Genomic DNA, 27,006 nt, shown 5'->3' on the forward strand with positions numbered 1-27,006 from the left:
TATGTAAAAATTTTAATATTATTTGATATTCTAAGTTCATTTTGGTTGATGTCTATTTTTTCTTTGAGATTTTTTAGTTTATTGTTAATACAATTATAATTTTAAAATATAAGAATATAATACGTATTTTTTTATAAAGTTTAATATTTTTTTGTTATTTATTTATTTATTTTTAATTTAAGTAAATCAATCGCTTTAACTCACCAACCTGTGGTGAACCAAGTTAGGTTATTTTTTTTTAAAGCTCACCTAGTTGGGTTCGGTTTACTTATCTATTGCCCTACCGGTGATGAGTTAGACAGAGTTACTCACTTCGATAACTCTAGATAGTTAATTTTATTTTGGATTTTTTTTTATGTTATGAGCTTTGGATGTTATTGGTGTAATTGGGCTCAAATTGTTTTGTAACGGTTGATTTATTTCTGTAATTACTTTTATTGCACTCTTGGATAATTCCACACCTTGTAACTACATTCGACCTTTTCTCTCTTATTAATATTATTTTATTTGGCCTTCAATTTTGTTTTCTCTACCTTATTTATTTCATATCTTCCTACAGTTTCATCTCCTTTAAAAAATTGGATAAGAATTATAACAAAGAGGAATACAAAATGTAAGATATTGATAAAGATAAATATTATTTATTTGAAAGGTTTGATTCTTAAAGTTATTATACATTTTGATGAGCTAAATTTTAAGGTCTTTATAGATAAAAAAATGATAAAATTATTATTATTAAAGTAAAATTTTTAGTTATAGACCTAAGTTTTATGATTTTGATTATTGAATAAATTATGAAAAAGGTGAGAAGATTTTTTTTTATATCATTGTTTCTTTCGTTCAAATTAGTGATTCCCTCGATAAATCAGATAATTCTTATGATTTCAAGAATTTATATTTATTAATTTTGTATCAAAACATTATAAAAAGAAACAAATCCTTATTAAAATGAAGATGATACTTTAATTTTAAATAATTTTTTAATCTAAATAATATTTTATATATTTAAAATTGATTTTCATTGAAACCGGTGTGCACTTCCCGTCCAAATTTAATTTTTCTTCAAAAAAAAATATTTCTCTTCTTTTTTATTTAGCCCCTAAGTATATGACAAAACTTATTAATATGAGAAGTTTTTTTTTTTTGTTTTTTTTTTAATTTCAAGTTCCGTGACCAAAATAAGTTCAATTCTCAAATGGGAGGTGATATTTATGTCATTTCAATCCTTCTTGTAGGCCTTCACAGGTCATCACACGCCAACTTGAGGCAAATAAACGTCTTCAGAAGTCCAAAGATGTGGGCTTTGGACAAGTCCACTCACCCACTTGATTTTTCTCTAAAAATTATTATTATTATTTAATACAAAAGCTTTTCTTGTGCATAAGTAGTCATGGATAAGTTATTATGGATAAGTATAAAATATACCATTTTATTTTCTCTATTTCTAAATCATTTGTAAAATTCCTTTCGCATTATTTGACAGTTTCCTTATATCCAAATAGATTGAATAGTAGGGCATATAAAGTGTAGAAATTGAACAAAACTTGGTAACTTATTGTTCAATCCTGTTTATAATATCTTTATACAAAATAGTCTTAATCTATGTTCACTTTCATTTTTTATTTCCTCCCTTTGATAAAATTAATAGAATAAAAAAATATTAGAATGATCTCAATATTTTGATAAATTTAATTAACGATAATTTATTCGAATACATGTATGATTTTCGATAAGCAATGGTAATAGTCAAATGTCATATTAACTTCCCTATTGAAGTTGCCAATGGCTAGTGAAATGACAGGTGACAACTCCAAAATGTTGAATTTAGGAGTGTTGTTGGCATATTTGAATACTTCTTACAAGATAAATATTTAATCTATATCAAGGCACACTTCAAGGTTTTTTTTTTTTTTTTTTTCCAATTAGAACTGTGATAATAAAAATATCTCTAAGTATTCATGTATTTACCCTAATCTTTCACTTGTATTCCGAGACACATCAAATAGAAGTTTAGTTAATTTTACAAAACTAAAAACTAAAAACAAAAAAGAAAATAGAAAAAGAAACGGCTCTTATGGTTCAAAGTTGAAAACTCAACGCTTGGGTTTCCTAAGTGAATGGATGAAAAGGATTTTTGGTGAATCAAAAAGAGAGACGCGATGCTTATGCACCCGTAGACGACATTTGCATGAAAGGTATGTCCACAAAATGATTCTTAATTAATTGTTGCATGCCAAGGTTGAAATAAGAAAGAATTAATATTTATGGTAAATGACTAAATGGTGATGGATGGAATTGAAGTGTGTGTATCTAATGACGCAATCTTATGTCTAGTGGCCCAACTTTTTGGGCACCATTCATAAAAAGTGGTAATGGAACAAGTGCATGCCGCTATCTTCTTTTCTTCGATGTTCTCTTGCATTCCCCCTTTCGTATTCTTTTAAAACCCAAACATATCTAATACAAACCTCATATTCTACCCTATCTCTAATACGATTCTATCTCTTTTCCTTTTCCTCGATCATCTACAATCATTAATTCATTATCTCTAATATAGTTTGATGTTATCTCCACTTTGGTGCCCTAATTTTGTTTCCCTCGTCTATTCTAATCAAAACCCACTCTCTCTATTTTTATTTAAATTTATACAAATATTGGGTAACGGTGCCAAAAAGGACCATCAAGAGTGAAAATAGGATGCATCATTCATCGTAGGTTTACATCCTGACCATGTATGGCCTATTCAAGCTAGCTTGGCTTAATTGGAGGAAAAAAAAAACTAGGTTTGAACTTTTTAAAAAGTCTTTTTAGTTAAACAAATTAGGTGACGGGTATTTAGAAACGTTTATTAGATTTGATGAATAAATTTGTTTATAAATAATATGATTTTTTAATAAACTATTAATATATAATATTTTTTTAATATATTGATACTATGAAATATTTATCATTTTTTTAATAATTAATTTTTATAAGAGAACTAGTTATTTTTATTAAGGTTGCTTTTATCGATCACATTTTAATATATAACATTATATTATTATTTTAATGATAAAAATATTTTTTTTTTTACTTTAACATAACTCGTAAGTATATTATTTTAAATGATAAACCCATAAATCTATTGATATTTTTTATTATTAGAAAAAAATTATAACTATAACAATAAGTATTGAATCAAATTCTTCAAACTTTTTACTCTAACTCTTTCACTAGATCAATTCCATTGATTTTCACAAATACATATTGATTTGTTTAACTTATTTCTATTAAGTCAATCACTCAATCTAAATATATATAAACTAATGAGTTGGTCTAATAATTAGACATATCTGAAGATCATCTATTTAACAAATAATTCATGTTTAATTCTTGTTGTATGTAAAAACTTGTTGAATTAGCGACAATCATAATATTACTAGTAAGATTAATCTATAATTTAGTGACTAAAAATGTCTATGATAAGACAACAAGAAAATCTAAAATATATATATATATAATCCATATCCTACTTGAAAGAAGAAGAAAAAAACTGCTTGGATTTAGATTATAATATTATTAAGCATATTATATCTAGCTTAGATAAGATTTAGCCTAATCTAACATGTTTTCGTTCATTATGAAAGTATTATAATTATTTATGATAGAGCAGCCTATAGAATTATGCGTTGTCTCATGGTGAGCTTGAAAATAGGCATGGCCATTTTTCCATAATAGCTTTAGCTGGTTGTTTAGGTGCTCATTAAATTCTGTGAACACACAAATAGGCCACCATTGACTAACTAAGTCAAACAAATATCCACCCCAAAATGGTAGTTGCTCAACTTCCCATTATCCGCATGTTGATGAAAATACGAATAACAATTCTTAGGTAAAGGGAAGAGGATTGGGGTCCATGAACCATGGCTCTTGCATTACATGATCGAGTATATGACATGACATGACATGACATGACATGGGGTGGTGCCTCCACGTGGAACCATCCAAAGCAACCTCATCTGGTCGACAGGGTGGGTGTAGACACGTGCTCGCCACACTACGTTTATGGGGCCGAACAAAAGTACCCGTGAGTTGGATTAGTAAAAACACCATCCCAATGCGAATGGGAATGGGACAAACCCATTACCCATACATAACGGCCTAAAGCAAAAGTTGGAATCAGATAACTTTATCTTTCTACCTTATTATTAGGTTAGGTTTCCTCACATTCGATTATTATCCACTTCGGGAGGATGAAATTCCAATTCAAAATGAAGCCGCACAAAAAGTCTAACTCGATCGCACATACACATGGATCGATGTATTGAACGAAAAATTAGAATTACAAGGTAGCAAATAGCATAATTAATACTCCATGTCACTAGTGGCATTGTCAATATATGATCATGATTGAGAAGAAGGAATGTAAAATTGGAATCCAGGTTCCAGCCTACACAAACTTGGCATCTAATTTGGTTTGGCCTACTTACGATGGCATGAGACGTAATTTTACTCTATTTGCTGTCCCAAACGAGTAACTTGGGTATATGTTGAATTATGAGGAGTCGGTGCACTGAAGGAGGAATCTATGAAGCTAGATTCCCTCTCCTCTACATTACAACATCTTACACTTGAATGGGTGCAAGTACAACCGTCCTATTTTTTATTTATTTTTTTTAAATTATTGGAGATGAAACTGATCAAGTAGTTAACACTTGACAGAGCCAATCAGCTTTCTTAGATTTTTCTTTACAGTTGACTTTTATACTAGTTTTAGTATTAAAGGGGTTGTAATTTTATAATCAGAGTTTGGGTCATTTAAAGGAACTTGTGTACTTATCTTTTGGTAAATTTAGCCATTGTAGGAGATGTGCATATGTGATTTTGGTTGAAATTAATTGTATTTTATTTTACGCCCGTATCCATCTTTTGTATTTTATTTTATTTAAAAAAGTATATCTAACAAAGACCAATACATTGATTTTAGAAAAGGATATGCATAAGCATTTGAAATTTTGGATAATTTGAGAGAGGAAAATGAGGATTATTGGTACTATTGTGCACGTGGAAGAAAGGGATGAAGTAGGATGGCTCGAAGCAAGAGAGAAGAGGAAAGTAGGAAAGTGAGGTTGTATGATATGATATGAGTCCAACTTGAACGACTCCACTACTGCTCAATTTTTTCACTCCAAACAACACATTAACCTTCCTTTCTTGTCCTTTTGCGCTCATGGATAAGCTCCATGTTATTCTTTTTCCTCCACCACACTATTGAAATACATGGACGTTAAATGTAAGTCAAAATGAAGAGTATATATATTGTTTTTATGATTTAAAAATTGAAGAGGGTATTTGTTGGAGGGCATAGGCAGTGGCACAGCTAGCGCCGCGACTTTGATTTGAAATTCCTTGTTGTTCATTTGTCTGATTCCACCCTCGGCCTAAGGCCTCGGTCCACACGTCTTTCTCTCTCATCTTCATATAAATACATAGGCTTGTATCTTCCATTCTCAATCCACTCCAATTCACAATATCCATCACTTTCCAAAGTCCAAACATGGTTGATCTAGATTGGCAAACAAAGATGGTTCGCTCCAACATACCTCCCAAGTCCCCAAAGCTCTCTCTCCCAGATAACAACATCCCAATCCCCGCTTTGCAATTCCCCCTTCCCCTTCGCCAAAACGACATCACTGCAGCATCCCCCCCGCTCTGCACCGCATACGACAACTACCTCCGCCTCCCTCACCTCAAAGCCCTCTGGGCCTCCAATCACTTCCCCAATTGGTCCAACGAGCCCATCTTAAAGCCCACCCTACACGCCCTCGAAATCACCTTCGGCTTCCTGGCAACCGTTTTATCAGACCCCAGACCCTACGTCAACAAGCGCGAGTGGACCCGTCGCCTCGAGTCCCTCGCCACGGCCCAAATCCAAATCATATCATTCCTATGCGAAGACGAGGAGCAAAACCCCCAGACACGTGGCAAGGCGCCGGTGAGCGACATTAACTCCATAGCCATAACCACGGGGACGCACAACAGATGCTACAGCGAGGAAAGCATGCTCCCTCGCCTCGCCACGTGGCAAAAATCCAAGGACGTAGCCAAGAGGATTCTCGCCACCGTGGACTGCCAGATGACGCGCTGCACCTACACGCTGGGCTTGGGAGAGCCCAATCTCGCCGCCAAACCGATTCTCCGTTACGACGCCGTTTGCACGCCCAGGGAGATTCATCTGCTCCAAGCCATGGACGACGGCGTCGCCAACTACGAGAACAAGACGGTGCGCGCCACGCACCAGATCGCCGAGTGCTGGACGCGCGCCGCCGGGAAGCTTCTGGAGAGGGTGGCGGAGTCGGTGGAGAGGAAAACGCTGGAAAAAGCGGCGTGTGAGTGCGAGGCGGTGGAGCGGATCTGGAAGTTGTTAACGGAGGTGGAGGATTTGCACGTGATGATGGATCCGGAGGATTTTCTGAGGCTGAAGAAGCAGCTAGGGGTGAGGAGCTGGGGCGAAACAGCGGCGTTTTGCTTCCGGTCGAGGGAGCTTGTGGAGGTGGCGAAGGCGTGTAGGGATCTGAGGCAGAAGGTGCCGGAGATTCTGGAGGTGGAGGTGGACCCCAAGGGTGGGCCCGGGATGATGGAGGCTGCGATGAAGGCTTACGCGGACAAGTTGGAGAAAGTTCAGGTGTTGCAGGCCATGCAATCCATTGAGGTGGCGATGAAGAGATTCTTCTACGCCTATAAGCATGTTGTGTCGGTTGTGATGGGGAGTTCCAGTTCCGATGCCGATGGCTTAACTCACATCTTTCTTCATCCCTCTTATTACCCTAGCTTGGATGCTGCTAAGACCTTTCTTGCCTACTATTGCCAAAATAACCATTGTTAATTCATTCATTCATTCATCACTACTACTACTTACTACTTACTCACACAAACAAACCTTTTGTATTACCAATATCTTCAATTTATTTCACTATTTTTTGGATCATATTTTCTCAACGTTTCATTTTCATCAAAATGTCCATCTAAATACTTCAACTTTAAAATGTTTTATTTTACATTTATTTCATGAAAAGGCGTGGTTCGTAACGCTGTGTCCTGCTATTGAGGGAAATTTGGTAGAAGAATCTAAGGATAGAGATACTATACTAGTCAAATATGGCTGGAGAGTACCTTGGACGGGACTATTTCGCAACGCTTCTAGAGATCATACCTAGTTTTGCTCTTCAAATTTTATATGTTCAGTGTGATCACCCTAGAACAAATTCTTCTTTTATGAATTTAATTATTTGCGGGGATGATACGTATCCATATATTTTAATCACTCACTCGAAAACAAAACAAAACAAAAATGTCAATTTTTCTATTAGAAAACCAGTACGCACTTACAAATCGTACTTGCACGTTTGAAAGATAGAATAAAGAAACGGAACGGATAATATTTGATTGGAAGTAAATAACAAGATGAGGGGAATTTTTTTAGTTTTTCTTGTTTAGTTAAAAGATCGGCAAAACAAAATCTGCATCAATTTTGACTATTGTAAATACATAATATTGAATTTGTTCATTTATCTCTCTTTCTTTGTAAATGATAATAAAAAAAAAAAAGAAAGAGAGTTATTCTCTTTCATTACAATTTGTCCTCTTCTGTCCTTTAAACCAAAGAGTGCATAAACTTTGGTGGTTGTTAATTGAGATTTTCATGTTTGAGAAAAGAAAATTGCATACATGCTGTGATGCTAGTGAAAAAAGTATTTATTAAGCATAATTGGGCTGCGCGCGCGGTTGAGTCCCCAGAAATTTGTGTTGGAATATTATGGAGGGTTCGATGACGTCTCTAAAACAAATTGAAATAAAGAATGGGTCCAGAATTCTCTTCCAATCTAGAACACAATTAAAATAAATTTCCTCTTAAAAATGGTCAAACACACACATTGCAGGAAAAGTAAAGTGATGAGAACGGGTCAACAATTTCTATTTTGCTGTCAAGTCAACAGGAAAGTATAATTGGCTTGTTTGGTATGAATTCAACGCATGATTACGGACAGGGTAGAACAATCAACTATTGCATGTTTTACATCTATTCCATTCCAGGGATTTTTTTTTTCTTTTAAATAAAGTTTATTAAATTTATTTTACATGGAGACGTGATGTTTATTAATTAGGAGCATGTCTCTAAATTACACATACAATGACCACAAAATAATAGAATTCACGTTTCATATTTAAAGAAAAAAGAATAATAAAATGAATCACATAAGTTAACTCAAATCAAGTCTTCTTCTTTTTTTTTTTTTTTTTTTTTTTTTTTTTTTTTATTTAGAGAGCTTTCTCAGTTGTAAGATTTTCAGATTAGATGCTAGACTTTTGTCACTACTGTGATTCATATTTTGGATTTGGTTGCGGTAAAGGCACGTATTTTGGAGGATAAAATAAGATATTATAATTGTTAATCTATCAAAAATTTTAAATTATAATAAAATATATAGATACATACAATAAGATATAAATTTATTAAACCAAAAAGAGTTATTAAATTTATTTTATTATTATTTTTAATCAAAAATAATAATTTTATATTTTACTCTAAATATGCACTCTTCATTTGTGCACAATTCTAATCCAACAATTTTTTGTGCCTCACAACATTTTCTACTTATATTTCACAATTTTAATCCAACAATTTTTTGTGTCTCACAACATTTTCTACTTATATGCACGTATTAATTTTTATCCATAATTACACTTTTTGTTTTTTTATGATTTTAGGAATTTTTATCTACTAAAATTTCAAATTTTAATTCTTTTTTACTAAACTTTTGAAATTTTTAAGTTTTGTTATCATGTTAATTTACCGTCTAACATCATTAATTAATTACTCATATATCATATTTATTATTAATGTGAATTAGTGATTTGATATATAAATAATGAGGTGACATATATATCATGTCAACAAGTATATAATTTATCATATCAATAAACAACTAATAAAATAACAAATTTTGTAAAACTTTAAAATCTTAGGTGGTTAAATATACAAATTTAAAAATCAAGTGAAATTTGCAAAATCATATGGGTGACAAAAAAAAACAAGTGTAACTAACCCAAATACCCAAATTCTTATTTACAAGCTCAGCTAAAAACAAATTAATCTATGTTGTAGCATGCCTCAATTTAATATAAATCTCATCGTATATATATGTATTTCTGCCAATTGTTAGTTTTTTTTTTAAAAATCACTAAGAGTCTCTATCTCTGCAATATCTTTCCGTGCTATGTAATAAAAATTTTCCATGTGACTAAATGACGAGCAATTATCATCAATCTCTCGCTAACACAAAATTTAAAATGATTACCCGTGTGTTTAGAATTATGTTCGAAATATAAAAATAAAATGTCAATTTACTACATTTAAAACTCATAGGATCTGTACCTGATAAGTTTGTGTTTGGTTGTACGTTTCAGATCTGATTTTCAAAAATTTATAGTTATAATATTCACATTTCATGATTAATCACTTTTTAACGAAATTCTAAACACACTAATAATTAATATTAAACTTGAAAAATCACGTCAATAATGTAACTAAACATGGTATATATTTCTTGGTGGCTCTATCAAATGGCATATAAGTAATTTTAGTGTATAAAAAATTACACTATGTTTCAAATAGTAAAAATAAAAACACATTTAATTCATATTTTCTTTTATTTTGCTGGACAAGTCAAATATACAAATAATATAATATTCTTATATGTAAATATCACCTGTAAAGATTACGACTTTGCGAGCCACCGAAGATAAATGGGCTTTAGAAGCTTTGGTAAACTTTCAACTGCATGGGCTTGTTATGTAATGGGCTAATTAGAATTTCAAAGATACTAAACTTTTTTGTGGACCAAGAAAACAAACGTTGTTTTTGTTTTTTTGGTTTTATTGGAAGAGTTTTTTCCAGCAGTATCAGTACGCCTCACAATTCACTTTGTTGAAGACCATTTATGATCCTTTCACAGTTCAACTATCGCATAGATGCAGTTTGAAGAGATTTAAATTTAAAATTTATGAAATTCATCAATATAATATAGCATAACTGAAAAATAATAATATTTTTTTATTCATATATATGATTCATGCAATATTCTAAAACTGACAGTCAATGATTAATTTATACTCTCAAAATAATATCTTCAAGTATATAACATATGCATAAATAATTTGTTACCATGGGCTTTAGGTTCAAAAGAAAGAAAATTAAATGACAAAAATTTTTTTGGATGGTCTTATAATATTAGAATATTATTGTATTTAATTTTAATCTTATTTTTATATTCTCTGAAATAGGATGATGATACATGTAGGGTTATCCTTAATAGCTATTAGGTTATAAATATATATTTCCTTTAACCTTTGAGATACCAATGAGAAATATCAATATTTGTGTTTATATTCTCTAACTTTCTTGTAGCCTTTTTATGTTAGATTATAGGAGTATTGATGGTATAGTTATTAGTTATAGCAATATTTTGAAGTTTTATATATGAAGATTGATCAACAACATCATTTGGATGATACATGATATGCTTTTTTTGCAAAATATGCTTAATAACTTTGCTTAATAACATCGTTTTTGTTCACTGAATTGCAGAACATTGGTATCAGTAGTAGTTACAATATCACCAATACTACTAGCAATAGCATGGCCAAGCTCCATACTAACAATATTAACAATACTACCAACAATACACTGGACATGATCCATACCAACAACAATATCAACATTACTACACATATCAATAGTCAGTAGTTTTGTGCGACTAGTAGGCCTATGGTCAATCCTTATTCTTACCTCCAAGTTCAACTGTATTTTGTCCAACCTTGACCCCAACAACATATTCCAATACGTTGTTTAACAAAAAATTCAACAACTCCTTTTTTTTCAACCAACTACCTTCACAAAATCCATCATACCCTTTTCAAAGTCTCATATCTTGTCTAAAATGAGCACACATCGTGAAAAAAATTTTGGTCCCTAAATTATGCAAATGACCCCTCTTAAATGATTTAATTTATAAAAAGATACATTGTTCCACCTTTCGCATGTTTCCCAACCCAACCTTCATCGTACACATGTCTGAAATTTTCTATTTGCTAAACTTTTTGGTTTCCCACAACCCATTTCCCCTAGCTTGGTTTGTTGTTTAATCAAAATCAGCCCTACCATTTACCAAGCTAGTTGTCACTTTGTTGTCCAATAATTCCAATTTTGTTTTGGATTTCCCATGCTCTATTACTCGTAAATTTCCATCCTTGGCCAACACGTAAAGGTGTCTAAATGAGTCAAAGTTGGTGGGTCAACCTAACTTACCACAAGTTTGAGTCAGGTCGGATTAGAAAAAGAATATTTATATCAATTTTGATTAAATTTCAACTTGATTCACTTAACCTGTGAGCCAATTGGATTCTAGTCTAAGTGAGTCGGGTTGATCCATTTAATCCATTATAATCATTTTAAAAAAATATATATATTTTTATATTTTATGTAATTCTTATTTGAAATTTTAATTGATATTGTCTTATGTATTTGTATTTGAATCAATGATAAACTTGATTTTTTGATATAAAAAAAATCTCTTTATTTTATTTATTAAAAATTGAAACATGTAATTAGTTTTTTAGTTTTTAATATTTTTAATTTTTAAAAAATTTGGTGAGTCAATCTACTAATTAACACATGATGGATCAAGCTAAGTTGACATTTTTCTAACTTACCAAAAAGTGAACTAAATTAGATTGGTCCATTTAAAGCACAACCCTTGGTGAGCCAACTCATGTAAATTGGATTGACTCACTTTGACATCCTCACTACATCCGCTCCAATACATAATGCTAACTACCAAATTTTTGAAGCCTCAAACTTTCTTAGATAAATATTTTTTATCAGTTCAAATTTATCTCGAAATCTTGAGAACAATGTTCTATGTGGAACTGTCGATAATGCTAGCATGAACTTTTTAGGCCCCAAAAAAAGAAAGAATTAAATGGCATAAACATTTTATAGGATGGTCTTACAATATTAGAATATTATTATATTTAATTTTAATATTATTTTTTATTCCCTAATAGGATGATGACACATATAAGATCATTCTTAATAGCTATTAAGTTATAAATATGTAATTGATTTACCCTATGAGACAAAAATATCAATATTTGTGTTTATTTTCTCTATAACTTTTCTTGTAACCTTTTTTATGGTAAATTATAGGAATAGTGATAGGATAGCTATTAACTTTTTATCATAAATCTTCTAAAAAAATATAAAAATATATGTATAAATAAATACCTATGAAATAAATTTCAATAACTTGAGACACCACAAGAAAAAGAACTTTGGATACCAAATATTCGCTCACTAAATGAGAAATATCAGTTATTCAAACTTTCCTTTTAATTTTGTTCAACAAAAGTTTCCAAAGGAGAAAAATATATACTGACCGGATTAACCACACGATCTAGGCTTCATGTTCATAAAATACTGCTGCTTTAAGCTAAAACCCAAAAAGAGAAGTAAACAATAAAGGAAAAGGAAAAACGAAAAAAAAAAAGTGATAAGAGGTATGCTATAAGGAAGCAGTGAGGCCTTGTCTGGTGTTTCTTAAAGCTTAACTACTTGCTCTAAGCTGTGATACAAACTCTCTCATTCTTATTTTAAGTTTGTTCTCATCTTTCAAGCTTTGGATTAGATCCTGGATTCTCTAATCACAAGAGGACTAGCTAGCACCAACTTTGTGCCGGAGAATTTTATTATAATTTGAAATTTAATAAAATATTTTATTTAATTATTTTTTCTGTAATATATTATTAAAGTAGTTATATTTTAATATTTTTAATTACTTTTGATTAACATTTTAATAGGATTGAGTAATTATGTTTTAATCTTTTATTTAATCATTTTACCAGATTTGACTAAGTCTTGTTTTATTGTTATAAATATATTTCTTAGTTACTAGGTAGAAACAATCTCTTTATTACTTATAATAATTGGTATATTTGTTAGATGCGTATCAACAAGTGAGGTGTAATTGATCCTTATCTTGCAACCCAATTTTGTAAGATTGATTTAGATCTAAATCTATTTTCTTAAGACTTGGTGCTACACTCAAAAGGGCACAAGCTCTTAAAAAAAAAAATAGTACATTGAGTAGCCTCTCTCTAAAAATCCTATAGGTGTAAGTGTATGTACAGGAGAATGACTTGTTAAAGGTGGTGACAATAACTATGGTATTGTGATAACGACAATAATAGTAGTAACAAAAACAATATCGGTAACATTGGTGATGGTAGAGGTAATGAGTGGTGGTAATCATGGTATTTGTGGAGATAGCAATAATGATGATCTTATAAGATATAAGATTTTTAGTGAATGAATAAAAATTGTTAGATTAAAATGTATTGAATGATTGAGATTTGATGTCAAATTTTGGTATCGTTTGATCTTATTCCTCTTCCCCCCCTCCCCCCTCCCCCTCTCTCTCTCTCACATAGAGTGTATAATGCGAGAATAATAATTTTATGTGAAAATAAAAATTAACACATTTAATTATCTCATTAAAATAAATTATCATGATTAAAACTTTCATTAAAATATATCATGACTTTACTTATTAAATTAAATAATTAATTTATCAAATTTCTCTTATCTACTCATCCTATCATTGTTGTCATGATCATTACTTTGTCATTGACAACAATAATAATAATAATAATAATAATAATAATAATAATAATGATTCTAATAATAATATTAACAATAATAATAAAAATAATTAGGATAATAGATTTATATAATAAATTTATCTAGATAATTGCAATAATAAAATCACTTGGTTTCAATAGATGCTATTCATAACATTGAAGTATTTTAATGAATGAACTGAATTGATATCTACGTGTGTCATACATGAAGTATATAATATGAGAAATACAACCAACATGTGTATGTGCAAAAAATCCAAATTAAATTAGAACTGATCCATAATCAATCTGATCCTCATTGAAAAATCTGATCCATTTTTTAAAAAAAAATCTGAACCAAATCACTTTATGAAACCGGTTCAAATATCCGATTCATTTTAACAAAATGGATCGGTTCGATTCGATTCGGTTTTTAAAAAAAAACGATCCATATATAAGTAAAAAATAGATAACTGTACCGCACCAAACCGATCTAATTTCAAAAAAACTGATCCATATTTTAAAAAAATCAAACTGATCCACTTCATAAAAATTAGATTGGTTAACCGATCCATTTTTATAAAACAATTCGGTTCGATTCAGTTCAGATTTTTCAAAAAATCGATCCATAAACACCCCTATGTATATATCTAATTATATTATTCACTTTAATACTAAATTTTTACCTTAACAAAACATCATAAATGCAAAATAACACATTACAGTTGTGCCAATTTCGGGAACAAAGGAAATGTGTTCATCAACATCACTTTAAGTCTTTTTTTCTACTAAAATGTTTTAATGATCCAAAAATTATAAAATTTGTGTTTTGGGTCTTTCTTAGCTAAACCTGAGCTATAGTAATTCCAATCCACTTTTTTCCGAGTGGTGTAAAAACCTTCTAATTACACGCTTAATGTGAAAGTGATCCGTTGCGTACAACTCGCATCGCTTTTCGGCTCATGAACCATTCAACTATAAAGAGCACGATTCACCAATCAATATACATCAAACAAAATCCATTCCAAAAATAATATTAAAAATAAACTAACATTTTACTTTTTGTTGTACCAAAAACCAACTAAATATCTTCGAAGTTTATCTTATACTATGGTTGCCACGTTAATCAGGCCCCACGTGTTATCCACTCCTCTGTTATACTCATCAAAGCCTTCGTACGGCTCATCAAACTTCAAGCTTTTTCAGTAAATAAAGTATCATCTTCTGTTTTCTATTGGTTTTTGACATTCAACGCAATCCAAGTCTCATGAACCAGTTTCTTTCCTTCTTCTTGTCGTTCTTGAATATTTTTCCAGTAAATTCCACACACACCCCCTTTTAAATTTGTTATTTTCACACCTTTTTTTTGGTCGTGTTTCCATGTTTATCTTTCCATTCATCAAAATTTGTTGTGATCTGATTGTGTTATACAGAAAATGATAAACTTTTTGTGTAACCTGTTATCTATTATGCACGGGCTTTCCATGATTTTGATAATGTCTATTTGGGATTAATTATGATTGTCTTTTAGGTGATCTGATAGTTTTTCTTTTTTCAGCGTTATTCGTTGTTTCTGTGATCCCTGGAAGAACTTGGTGATCTAACATGGGTTCAAGAGTCTCTCCCGATCTAAGATGTTGGCAATTTATAACCCCTTATTGTGATTCATGGAAGACACCTCGCGCAGTTCCTTCTTCAATATTGAAGCATGTCACTGAGAGGAACAATGTTATGCCATGTGGATTGGTCTATACGTCAAGGAATCTGAGGGTGCAAAGAGGCAAACGTGTTTACTCTTCACTTTTTGATGACTTTCACCCAGAGGAAATGATGAATCTGATTAAGGATGGTTGTTGGGATGAAAATGGCAATGAAATTGCTTGTGCTGTCTCTGATAATACCCCAAACACTCAGCTAAAAAATGTTTCTTCTGAGGAATTTAGGACAATGAAGCCTGAAGTTTTGGAGCCTTCCTTTTTGGGAATTCAGCCTGAGCCACCAAGCTGGCCAGAGAGAGATGAGATTCTGAGACTTGGCTTTGAGAGGAAACTGAAAAGTGTGGGAATTCCTGTGTCCATTAGGATGATAAGAAAGAAGCTACAATTGAAGGAGGAGGGTTTCAAAGAGGCTGGTGAGTTGGCTGAATTGACCAACTGTTCTGTGAAAAAGACCTTCTCCTCTATGATGTTCATCTTGCATGAGCTTCAAAATCATGCCTTGCAAACAAGAGAGAGCCTGTGTGGTGAAGACTTGGAAAGTGTCATGGCCAAGCTAGGGAGAGAGATGGATAATTCATTTGTTTGGCTCTTTCAGCAGGTTTTCTGGAAAACTCCATCTCTCATGGTCTACGTGATGGTCCTCTTAGCTAACTTCTTAGTGTTCTCCATGAATGACAACTCTATCAAGGCAATCACTCCTCCTTCCATGATCACAAAGGCTCTACTCGTGACCAACAAAGAGAGTAAACTACAACATCCACATGTTGATGCTGATGGTAATGTTGTTCAAGGTGAGCATGCAAAAGAAGAGTTGTCAGAAGAGGAGGAAATGTTGTGGGACTCCTTGCTGGAGGAGGCTTCCATGTTTCAAAATGAATTGAGGAGTGCGGTTTTGGGCAATGAGACAAAGCAAAGGTTAGTAGCTCCAGTTTCCGTGGACCTTGAAGGGGATCAGTACGAGGAATATGTCAAAACTGAGCTTCATTACAAAAAGCATTTGCTCCAGACACCTGACTGTTCCCTTCTGCTGTCTAACTATGCACAATTTCTCTTCCTTGTCCTTCATGACATTGATGGGTGAGTTCTCACAAACCAATTCTGTGATCAAATCTGGTCAGTATTATATGCTGCTTTCTTTAGCTAGTCTTTTGATTGGTGTGAAAGAGCAAAATAATACAAGGAAAGAATCATGTTTCTTGTTTATTCTTTATGCAAAGAAGGGTGTTTTAGTTTTCTTTCTCGAGCTCAATTGAGCCATTTTGATGATTTATTTTGGTGTAGAGTGGATAGAAGTGACATTTTGCAATATAGATAAACTATGAGGTAACAGGTAACTTCATGGGTGAAGGCATGACAAATAATGTTAATGCATCCTCAAGTTTCTTCTATAGCCCCTTCTACAAGATATTCTATTGTTGATTAATTTTTCCCGTTATAATACATTTGGTTTGGGTTTTCAGGGCAGAAGAGTACTACAAGCGTTCAGTGCTGGTGGAATCACCTGAGGCTGAGGCATTCAGTCGCTATGCCGACTTCTTATTGATGGTAAGAAAGGATTTTTGGGCAGCAGAACTGAGATATCTGCAAGCATTGGAAGCAGATCCAGGCAACACTTATTATTTATCAAAGTATGCTAGTTTCCTTTGGACCACTAGTGGACAACATTCTAATAGCTTTCCTCTAGAGGAATTGGACAACTTACAGCTATGACAGTGTCTATATGATTCATCATTGCCTGAGTGATGATATTTTTTGGTAACTTGATATTACCAATTTGTGTCCCACTTGCATTTAAGTTTTATTCCTTGATCTTTTCTGGTTGTTATTCCACTTTTTGTTTTCGTTGCAGTTGGTAATTCGTGGAACAACTATCTTTGTTCATATTTAGATATATGATGTGTCTAGCCTGAATGATAATAGCTCAAAGCAAAGTTCATGAAGGAAGCATGAGTTCCAACTCTACCTTTGAGACTCAATGTTCCATCCAAAATATTTTGAATTAATCAACCTGTTTACAGTTTGCAGAGAAATTTGTATTGCTCCGACTGCAGATGGGACCTTGTTTATGGACCCGTTAACTATAACTATATGCAGCAAATTTCTATAAAATTCAAAAAACACAATATCTCCAATTCGAACACAGCTTAAACTACATATGCTATCATCTCAAGTTTTTTAACTTCTTTCCAAAACTTTGCAAAACTTCAAGCTATATCTTGTATGACAAAATTGATTAAGATAATTTGGAAAAGTCATTAAAAACTAGCAAGGAAAATAAAATGCACAAGTTTTAGTCATATAAGAAGAGTGTTCTGGTCACAAGAAGCTCCTGCAGGATGGCATGAGAAATGCCTATGAGCAAAACATTCGATAGGTGCCAAGAGACATTTTTTTTGAATTAGGATATATTTTGTTAGTTTCAATTTTATTCTACTAACCGACAAATTTTTAGGTAATGCTTAGCGTATTATTCGTCAATGGATCGAAGTCTCAAGAGACATTGAAAAATAGGCCTAACATCTAGTGACAACTTACCTTCGGATCAAAGAGACGAATGAGATTCGAAAGACGGACTAAAGAAAACAAAATTAACAAATAATTCAACTTAAAACTAAAAGAGTACATAGCTCTCCGGTCACAAGCCCAAGAAGCGAATGAGACTTAAAAGAACAAATAAGGAAAACAAAATTGACATATTGCTCAACTTAAAAACGGAAAAAATACAAAATGAAAAGACCTAAAAGCTCATCAAATGAAGTTATTGGGACGGATTTCGTGCTAAATATCTGTAAAATTTTAGTCTTTTAGTGAATCAAATAATACTGTATGATTTATATAGTGGCTCCATCTAATGAAATGAAACTCTAGTTGTGGAGATCAGGTGAATAAAGTAAAAGTAATTTATATTTATATTGGTAAATATTGAAAAAAGTGAAAAGTGTTCCGGAAGAGAAGATAATGGAGACTACTAAAGAAGGTATTATTGTTTTGCTTTGCTATTTATTCGACTTTACAATTCCTTTGTGTTTGGGAAATTTTGCTTTAACAATTTGCTATGGTGCTATTCTTATGCGGTGTTTGAAGTCGAAGGTTCATGCCACTGACTTCATCCATTATGAAACTCATTTTCCATTATTCCAACACAATAACGTTATGGATTGATCTACTCGACGATTTTAAAAATCCAAAATTTGTTCAGTGATCCCATCTACTCCACATATCTAAGTACTAAGAAAGACAGCAGCTTGTCAGTAATGGGAACGCACCTTGGAAAGGTATTATTCGTGATTATAATGAGAATTTTATTGTGGTTTTCTCCTATAACTTGGATCTCTTTTCAGTAGTTCAAGCTGAACTTTATACTATCTTTCATGGCTTAAAATTAATTCGGGATAGAAATTTATCTAGTTATTTTGATAGAGACTAACTTGACATTGACGGTTAACTTTTTAAATGATGGTTAACTCAAATACCACTCAAATTACTCCATAGTGAACAAAGGGATTAACATTGTTGGAAAAGATCATGAGATGACATACACACATATTTCAAGAAGTGTTAATAGTTTAGGCTAAACATGATGTTAAATGAAGGTTTTAACCTTTTTCAAAACCCTCCTCCATGGATTCAATTAATTTTGCTTGCTAATTTGTCATCGATTTCTTTCTTTAGGAGTTTTTAGTTTGAATATTTAGCTCCTTATATATATATATATATATATATAAAGCAGCTCAAGCGTAGAAGTATATCACAGATAAAGCTTCACCACTAAGGGTGTAATACCCTTTAATCTACAATCAAATTTGTAATAATTTTGAGAGAAAAAAAAAAAAAAAAAAAAAACCACAGGATGCTGCCATGTATTACATATAAATAATACAAGAAATCAACCTAAGGAATTTGCTCAATTAGCGGCAAAATGCATGAATTGTGTATAAGATCCAATATTATACAGCTGTGACTAACGTGAATGGAGTAACTGAACTAGCTACTAATAAACGGTAGTGGAATTTCTAAAAAAGCAAAGAAAATCAAAATTCCAGCGTCACCAAAACCAGATATTGCGGCTATCAACAGCCTTAACTGAAGTAGATACCAAGGGCATCCCCCCATACACAGCAGCAAATTTGTTGACGCACTCTGTTCTTCTTTCACTGTGACCTCCCAAACTACTAATTCCAGTTGATCCAATCTCAAATATTTTTCCTGTAATAAAAAATAACAAAATCCATGGAGTTAATATCTTTGCAGGGGTGGTATGTATCACAACATGGTAGTTCACAAATAATGAGCGCAATGTTCAATTTGCATTACAGTGAATGAACTTCGCAACATAAAATCAAGTATTAGCAGGGAACTTCACAATCAGCTACTTAAGATTGTACATAGTAACCTCGTAAACAGCAGCATACTGGCCACTGGCTTGACAGTAATACAAAATTTGTCACAAAATATAAGCACTGTCATGAGTTTCAAGAATAAGTCTTGGGGTCAAACAGAAAATGAATTGTCACACTGTTTCAATGATCACCAAGAGTAATTAAAGATAAATGAAATCATACTATGATGAAGTCATAACTAAGCTTTCATTGCACAATTTTGTTGATAGAAAAGGAACAAAAATTCAATCCTGTGACTTCTTCAATTATAAGATATACGTATATCTTGTAATAAGTTTGAGAGAGTTAGCACATAGCTGTATTCAGCTGCATTATGCATTACATAGTAAATTCACTGTCTACTGTATGACTGGTGCAGTAGGTCAGGCGCAAGGAGTCAATGACTAATTTAACTGAAAAACTGAAGTACAACTGCTTCCTTTGGCTAATGGCATACATCTTCATGTATGCTAACAAGATATCAGAAACATACTATCATATGTGAGCAACAATGGAGAGAGGAAATACCTCTAAATCAACACAACAAACTACTAGTAGTTCTAGCATCAATAAGTAGCACAAATCCGCGAGGCTCTCATGTGATTTTTTGACATAGTAAAGATATACATGCATCATTTATTGGCTCCCCAGCCACAAATCAATCATACAAATGTCATGAAGGTGATGAATCCCTAAACAAGAGGACTTTATAGATCATTCATCGGAAAAAAAGGGCATCATGCACTTTGAGCTAGAGAAATTAAAAGGAACTTCTGAACTAAATGCAAAAAATATAAAATAGTAATTCATGCTACTCCTATGCTGTCGTTATAGCCAATAGGATATGGCGTCGATGAGTTCTTATGCCCGCTCAGAAGTATATAGAGACAAGAAAAAAAAAATAAACCTTGAAAAATCAAACAATTTATTTGTTATGATCAGTTACCTTTAACCCATATCGGCGGTGCACCAGTTGCATTTGCAACAAGGAAAGACATTGCAATATCTTCACAATTCCTGGTTAATCAATTGAATTATTGAGCAAATAATAAAAAATAAAAAAAAGGTGTAAACAAAGTTATGAGATTGATGCCTGATTAAAAAGAGAGGTAATGAATAATTATTTAGTCCAGGGAAAAACCTGTTCTTGGTTACATATTCTCTAATTGAAGATGGCATCTCTTTAGTGTAGATATTGAAATACTTTTTGTGAAAGAAAGCTGCCTTGGAAAGCACCATGCTATACGTACCCGTCCACCACACAGACCACCATCCACCATATATAAATTTGTTGCTATTACCTTCCTGCAAGCAATATAAAATAACTAGACATATTAAACTTATAATTTTTTCATATTTTACCTGTCACAGCACTAAACTGGAAAAATTACTGAAGGGGACCTAAAGGATTACAGAATTAGGTATCAAACATCACAATAATCATTCAATTTGACATCAAGTTTCAGCATCAAACAAGACTAGCAGCTTCTAGAAGGATGGATTGAAGATTAATAGATGAAATGCTTTCCTCTGACAGAAGTTCAGTTTTCTTTCGCTTTAAACTAGACCCTCATCAAGAACAATATCCCCACAGTTTATGATATGGATCAATTTTAGAAACATCATTGCAAAAAATATATACCAAATGTGCTATTCTTGTTGAAATGAATCTTCAACCATATGTTTCACAAAATTATGTTTTTTATGTTTGTTATACAAAATGACATCTTGAAACATAAATATTAACAGCAATCAAGGCAGTTATTGAGCCAAAATTACAGTGCAAACAAATAAAAATAAATCATATATGAAAATTAAAATAAAAATGGTTGATTTGCTCCATGCTCAATTAGTCATTCACTTGCTTTCACATTTGAACTGTAAAAGCAAAGGCATAGAAAAATAACGTGCAACCAAAATTAACAGGGATACTAGACAATTATTTGGTAAAAAAATAGATAAACCATACCAGTGAATCCATCCAGTGGACACGAGGTACAAATCCAACCATTGTATCAGGCGCACTTTGCCAAACATCAAATGCAAATTCCACCGAAGAGCAAGGGAATATGACATCGTCATCAATAGAAAAGACAGCATCAGTCTCTAAATCCTTAATTTCTTTAAATCTATTGTTCAAACTGTCTTCCTTGTTGATATCAAACTTCAATTTCACAAGCCGTCCATCCTTAGACTTGGACTTTACAACGTGGTGCAGATATTTTAAAAGAACATCTGAAGGAGGATCCGGTTCACTCCACACAATATGTACCGATTCAAGTCGAGGACATGATGAATAGTGCTTGATGGACTGCTTTAGGAGATCATATCTCTTCCATGTGTTCATTACTATAGAGTACCCTTTCCTGTGGACAAAACATAAAAGGACAATGAATCCTGTGACATCACAAGAGGCATAAGCTCATTACCTCTAAAAACAAAATAAAATTTAGAACCAAAAAGCCAATCCCCAGACTACATCCCAGTAATTTATGTATCAAGAAAATATGATCAAGGAGGGTGGAGTCCATAATACTCGAAATAACAAGATATACTCCTCTGAGCTAGGTTACAGGTTAATAATTTAAACCACCAAACCCCAAATTCTGTTTCATTCATCCGTTTTCCGGTTCAGGATTGTTGGGTGACCTAGAAAGCTCATCGAGAAGTGATGAATCTTATAATATCAAACAGTCCATCAGATACATAAATATGAATCCAAATTCCATTACAAGATCTTATCACTTGACGATAAAAAAATACAGGAAATGAACACGGTGAAAAAAATAAATGAATAACAGTGACATCAGAAAGACATATCCCAAACATCAATATCTCAGATTCTAAGAACCAAAAACTTATTCAGCCGCCTAATCTCGCAAAAAATTCCACCTAAATAACACCGATCACCTTAACAGACTATTCCAAAACGACGAGAGCTAAACATCAAGCTCGTCTCCTCATCTTCTTTCTAAAATTAACTTCATTAACCTAGCAAACAAAAACCTATACACAAAGATATCCCTTTCTTTATTTATTTTTTTTCCACATATATGTAGGAAACAAGAAAACGACGAATGAAAATCAAACGGAATCTAAGTAGCCAGCGCGTATATGGAAACTCCTGAATAGCCTGTTTCACAGTCAAAAAAACCTTTCCGAAAAAGAATCCGTTACCAAAAACGAAGCGATCTCAGTTATTTTACCTTTATTGAATTATTATAAAGTGTAGTACATATTAAGTAATAGGAAATTGAAGGGATTAAAACAATTAATGAAGTATAAAAGAGAAAAATATTGGCATCGGAGAGGAAGGAACCTGGAATCGAGAAAGCGAGGTGGAGGCGGCGTTTGATTGTTCCATAGGATGAAGGAAGAGGCGCTTGTGGAGAAGGCGAGAAGCGTGAAGGCGACGCAACAACAGAGCAGAATCTTGATCTTCACTGATTTAACGGTGGAGATCGCGAGATGGCGGAAGCGCTGCTCTGTCCGACGGTTCCAGCAGCTCCCTCTCATCACCGCCGCAATGCGTGTTTCCGAGCCGAAGATCTCTCCGAGCCGAACCGGTCCGGTTCAGCGGCGAGGCATCCCGAGCCGGAGCCTCGGAAGCAGAAAAAGCGCGCACGGAATCGCGAGATAGGTTGCGTTGTGTGAAAGTGAGAGTTATCGCTGAAGAGTACCACTTGTTAGCGTTTGTCTCAGATCACATTGACAGGAATAGATGCGAGAAATGAAAATTAGAACTGTTGAAGGGATTCCTTATTTTTTATTTTATTTTTTCTCCATTGGACATCATCACTTTGGGGTGCTGTAGATCGTTTCCCACACATAAGTCAGGTCTGGTGTGCCACGTGGACGCTTTCCTCGCCGCTTGATTTTTCAGATCAGAGGGAGAAGATCGATCCCGCCGCCTCTGCTCAGCTGTTCTCCTCAGTCTCACAGGGATGCTTCATGCCTCGCAACATCAAATAATCTATTAATCTCTCTCAGATGGATTAATGAAATAAATCCATCTTAATCAAATTTCATTTGGTGCCTTTAGTTATATTTATTAAACTTTACAATGTCAGTGATAACGAAGGCCTTCATTTATTTCTGTGATATCATATAACTATCATTTTGCTGATCATATGGAACTGCAACACTTTCATACGATTAGAATTTGTTATGAGTAATAAATAATAAATTTATTCACATTTCTAAAATTATTTGAAAACCGTATATATCAAAAGTTGTGATTGATTATCAATATTGTCACTCTAGAATTATTAAACTTGTCGTGAAACTAGGTTTACAACGTAATTTTTCATAGCATTTTTTTTTTAATGTGGGCAATGGGATGTTCAAAGGCAAAGTCAATCAAGCTTTAAAATTAAGGGGGGGAAAATGTACTGGAATTTACTTTAATATAAAATATTTCCATAAATAAATTAAATTAAAATATAAATTGTTATATTTAAAGTTATTATAATAGAATATTTTTATACCAAAAGTCATAACTAGGTGTGTGTTTGTTTTATTGTTAAAATTTGACAAAAGTACGTTGAACCGAAAAGATAGAAATAGTTGCTTTGTATTTTGGTATTTTGGAAAGTGTGTTTTTATCTTTTCGTTAAAAAAATAATTTTCCAAACCCGCCGTAAGTCGTGTGTATTTGTTTTTATTGGAAGCACTCATTCCTAGGTAATTAAAAGGAGAAGTATGTGAGAGGAAGTTTCTAAATGAACTTACTTTTGCCTCTTCCAAACGAAAAATCAAACACATTCGTCGACATTTTTACTTCATGATCAACAAATTAGAGTTTCATCTCTTACTAAAGTATAAAATCGCTATCAAAAATATCATTTTACCTCTACAAGATTCAATGGTTCTATTCCTTAAATTCAATAAATTAATGCATATATATATATATAATGTATGTATACATTAATAAGTATATGTATACATTAATAAGCATTTATACAATATTAAAATATTTGAATGTATTATTATTTAAGAACTTACAATATGTTGTTTCATTTAAAAAAATAAAAAAGTAAATCATGACTGAAAAATAAAATAAAAACTTTTAAAAGTTGTAAAACTATACACTTTTGTTAAAAATTAATTTTATTTAAATTTTTGTTGTGGTGATTTATGGTTTATTGTTGAGAAACTTTGAAATTTATAAATTCCTAAAGAGTTTTAGTTGCTTAGGAATTTCTTTGGATAGAGGTCAAGTTGGACTTGTAGGGAAAATGTATATAAGGTTTTCTTTAAGATTTAAGTTTCATAAGTTCCTTTCTTAAAGAAACTTAGAGAAAAGTTAGAAAGAGAAACTATGAATGAAATCCTTCTTCCTTCTTTCTAGTTCCGAAAGCGTAGGAGATTGTAGTTGAGATTTTGGATGAAGATTTAAGGCATTTGAGCTAAAAATCAAATGTTGGAATTTTCGTGCAAAGCTTTTGGTGACAGCTCAGGGTTCTTTTTCTTTTTTCTTCTTCTTCTTCTTCTTCCTCATTTCTCTTTGATTTAGAGGTAAAGAAGTTAGAATTCTAATTCTTGTTGAATTTGGAAGTTTCATGTGGGTTATTTTCATTAAATTTGTGGTTGTATGGTTGATTTGTAAGTTGAAGTGAGCATGTTGTGCATTTGGAGCTTTCTTGAGTATGTTGGAGAAAATTGGTGATTTTGAGAATATGATGTTGAACGTTGTTTTTTGGATTGGATTCGAGTTGTGTATGGTGCTTATGAATGTTTTAGTATATTGCATGTTGGAGTCTCTAAGTTTCAAGTGTGAACAAGCCAAATTTATGAATCTGTTAAGTGCAGATTTCACCATCGTATTGAGCACAACTTTAAGGCACTGAGCATGACATAGGCATAGGCTCTCTGCCTCACTCTTATTGGGCACAAGATTAGTAGCATCGAGCGTAAGTTAGAAGGGAATTCTCTAACTTAAATCACGTCGGACATGGGTTAAATGATGTCACGTGTAGATGTCATTGGAACTCTCTAACTTGGTGACATTGGGCTCCAATTGAGTAGCGTCAAGTTTAATCGAGACAGAAACTTTTTGCCTAGATGACATCAAGTGTCAATTCAACAACGTTGGATGTAAGTCAAGCAGAGGTCTACCTAAAATGAGGCTAGACATGGATTTTTGCCGCATTAGGTATGAAAACAACAAGGACTATCCACCTCATCCATGTTGGATGTAGGTTTGAGTGACACCGGATATGGACAAGCCCGAGAGCTCTTTATCTCAATGACGTTGAGCGCGAGGAGAATGGTGTCAAGCGTGGATTACTTTATGAAAATATGTTTTTTTCTCACCCCAAGTGTTGAACATGTATAGGTTAATTAGATCTATTACATGTTGATGTTGTTGTATGTTGCTAGTTCTTTATAAATTGTTATGAGATATTATATATTGATGATTAAATTATTGGAATACTAAGGCAATGGTGTTGAAAGTGCTTAAGACATTAGGTTTTGTTGTGTTGATTGACTTAGGACTAGATAAGAGAGTGTTATAGAAAGTTGGATATATCATTGTGATGATATTGATATGGTGCTTTATGAACCTAGTTGTTGAAAATCCTTTTTGAGTAATTGACTATTGAAGTAGATAGTTGAGTCTCCTTTAAGACTTTAGTTGATGCGATATGTAGACAAGGTTAAGGCATATCGTCTATAAGTGACCACAATATAAGAACTAGGTCAAACTATATCGATTATAAGTGACCAATGTTGATTCGTATGGGAGTCAGGTCAAATCATACATATATAAAGTGATCAAATCGAGTAAGGTATGAGATCGAGGTCAAAATCCCTAACTAAGTATTAGAAAGGGTGTGATATTTAAAGGGTAATCAGTGGGCTAATCAAATATGAGGCTTAGTTATCTATGCTAACGTCATGGTAGACTGTTAAGTCTCAATTATACTGTTTTTTAGATAGAACTTATTGAACAATTCCACTCATCTCATGCACTATTGCAAGATAATTGTTCTCTTTTTTATTCAATTTTTGTGCAGATATAGCTAACCCAATCTCATCTAACAATGCCTTGATTCACCTCTCTTTTTTTTGTGCAGGTATTGAGTGAAGAGTTGAAAGTTGAAAACCCATTGGATTGGAAATTAAAGGAGCTAAGGAGCAGGAGAAGAGTACCTGCGCCGGGCGCAAGACTACCCGTGCCAGGCTTGAGC

General features: G+C 32.7%; 3 protein-coding genes across 4 annotated transcripts; 2 read left to right on the top strand and 1 right to left on the bottom strand.

Annotated features, from left to right (window-relative positions):
• Nucleotides 1-5,336: 5,336 nt before the first annotated feature.
• LOC109813899 (nematode resistance protein-like HSPRO2) lies at nt 5,337-6,967 on the top strand. Its single transcript, XM_083064038.1, has one exon. It carries the CDS (start codon nt 5,537-5,539, stop codon nt 6,863-6,865), a length of 1,329 nt encoding a protein of 442 aa, XP_082920164.1. The 5' UTR covers nt 5,337-5,536; the 3' UTR covers nt 6,866-6,967.
• Nucleotides 6,968-14,861: 7,894 nt separating this feature from the next.
• On the top strand, nt 14,862-17,374 carry LOC109813881 (uncharacterized). 2 transcript variants are annotated; one of them, XM_029274464.2, is made up of 4 exons: nt 14,869-15,031; nt 15,275-16,511; nt 16,895-17,189; nt 17,284-17,374. In XM_029274464.2, exons 2-3 carry the CDS (start codon nt 15,322-15,324, stop codon nt 17,142-17,144), a joined length of 1,440 nt encoding a protein of 479 aa, XP_029130297.1. In that variant the 5' UTR covers nt 14,869-15,031; nt 15,275-15,321; the 3' UTR covers nt 17,145-17,189; nt 17,284-17,374. The 2 variants fall into 2 exon arrangements, with proteins under 2 accessions (XP_029130298.1, XP_029130297.1); XM_029274465.2 differs by lacking the exons at nt 16,895-17,189; nt 17,284-17,374 and adding an exon at nt 16,716-16,888 and having other exon boundaries at nt 14,862-15,031.
• Nucleotides 17,375-19,266: 1,892 nt separating this feature from the next.
• EPC1 (Nucleotide-diphospho-sugar transferases superfamily protein) lies at nt 19,267-23,774 on the bottom strand. Its single transcript, XM_020378176.3, has 5 exons — nt 23,133-23,774; nt 21,783-22,179; nt 20,955-21,118; nt 20,760-20,830; nt 19,267-19,640 (listed from the first exon to the last, which is right to left on the bottom strand). The coding sequence occupies exons 1-5, from the start codon at nt 23,327-23,329 to the stop codon at nt 19,480-19,482; spliced, it is 990 nt and encodes a 329-aa protein (XP_020233765.1). The 5' UTR covers nt 23,330-23,774; the 3' UTR covers nt 19,267-19,479.
• Nucleotides 23,775-27,006: the final 3,232 nt, after the last annotated feature.

Source organism: Cajanus cajan, chromosome 9 (assembly GCF_000230855.2).
Source record: "Cajanus cajan strain Asha chromosome 9, NIPB_CcT2T_4, whole genome shotgun sequence".
Taxonomy (NCBI): Eukaryota; Viridiplantae; Streptophyta; class Magnoliopsida; order Fabales; family Fabaceae; genus Cajanus; species Cajanus cajan.

What these genes read in the sequence shown, in the direction of transcription:
- LOC109813899 (XM_083064038.1), top strand. Translation starts at nt 5,537, where the DNA reads ATGGTTGATCTAGATTGGCAAACAAAGATGGTTCGCTCCAACATACCT.
- LOC109813881 (XM_029274464.2), top strand. Translation starts at nt 15,322, where the DNA reads ATGGGTTCAAGAGTCTCTCCCGATCTAAGATGTTGGCAATTTATAACC. An exon ending in GTCCTTCATGACATTGATGG is followed by an intron (nt 16,512 to 16,894) that starts GTGAGTTCTCAC and finishes TTGGGTTTTCAG; the next exon opens with GGCAGAAGAGTACTACAAGC.
- EPC1 (XM_020378176.3), bottom strand. Translation starts at nt 23,329, where the DNA reads ATGAGAGGGAGCTGCTGGAACCGTCGGACAGAGCAGCGCTTCCGCCAT. An exon ending in TCCACTGGATGGATTCACTG is followed by an intron (nt 21,119 to 21,782) that starts GTATGGTTTATC and finishes TATTGCTTGCAG; the next exon opens with GAAGGTAATAGCAACAAATT. An exon ending in GAATATGTAACCAAGAACAG is followed by an intron (nt 20,831 to 20,954) that starts GTTTTTCCCTGG and finishes TTGATTAACCAG; the next exon opens with GAATTGTGAAGATATTGCAA.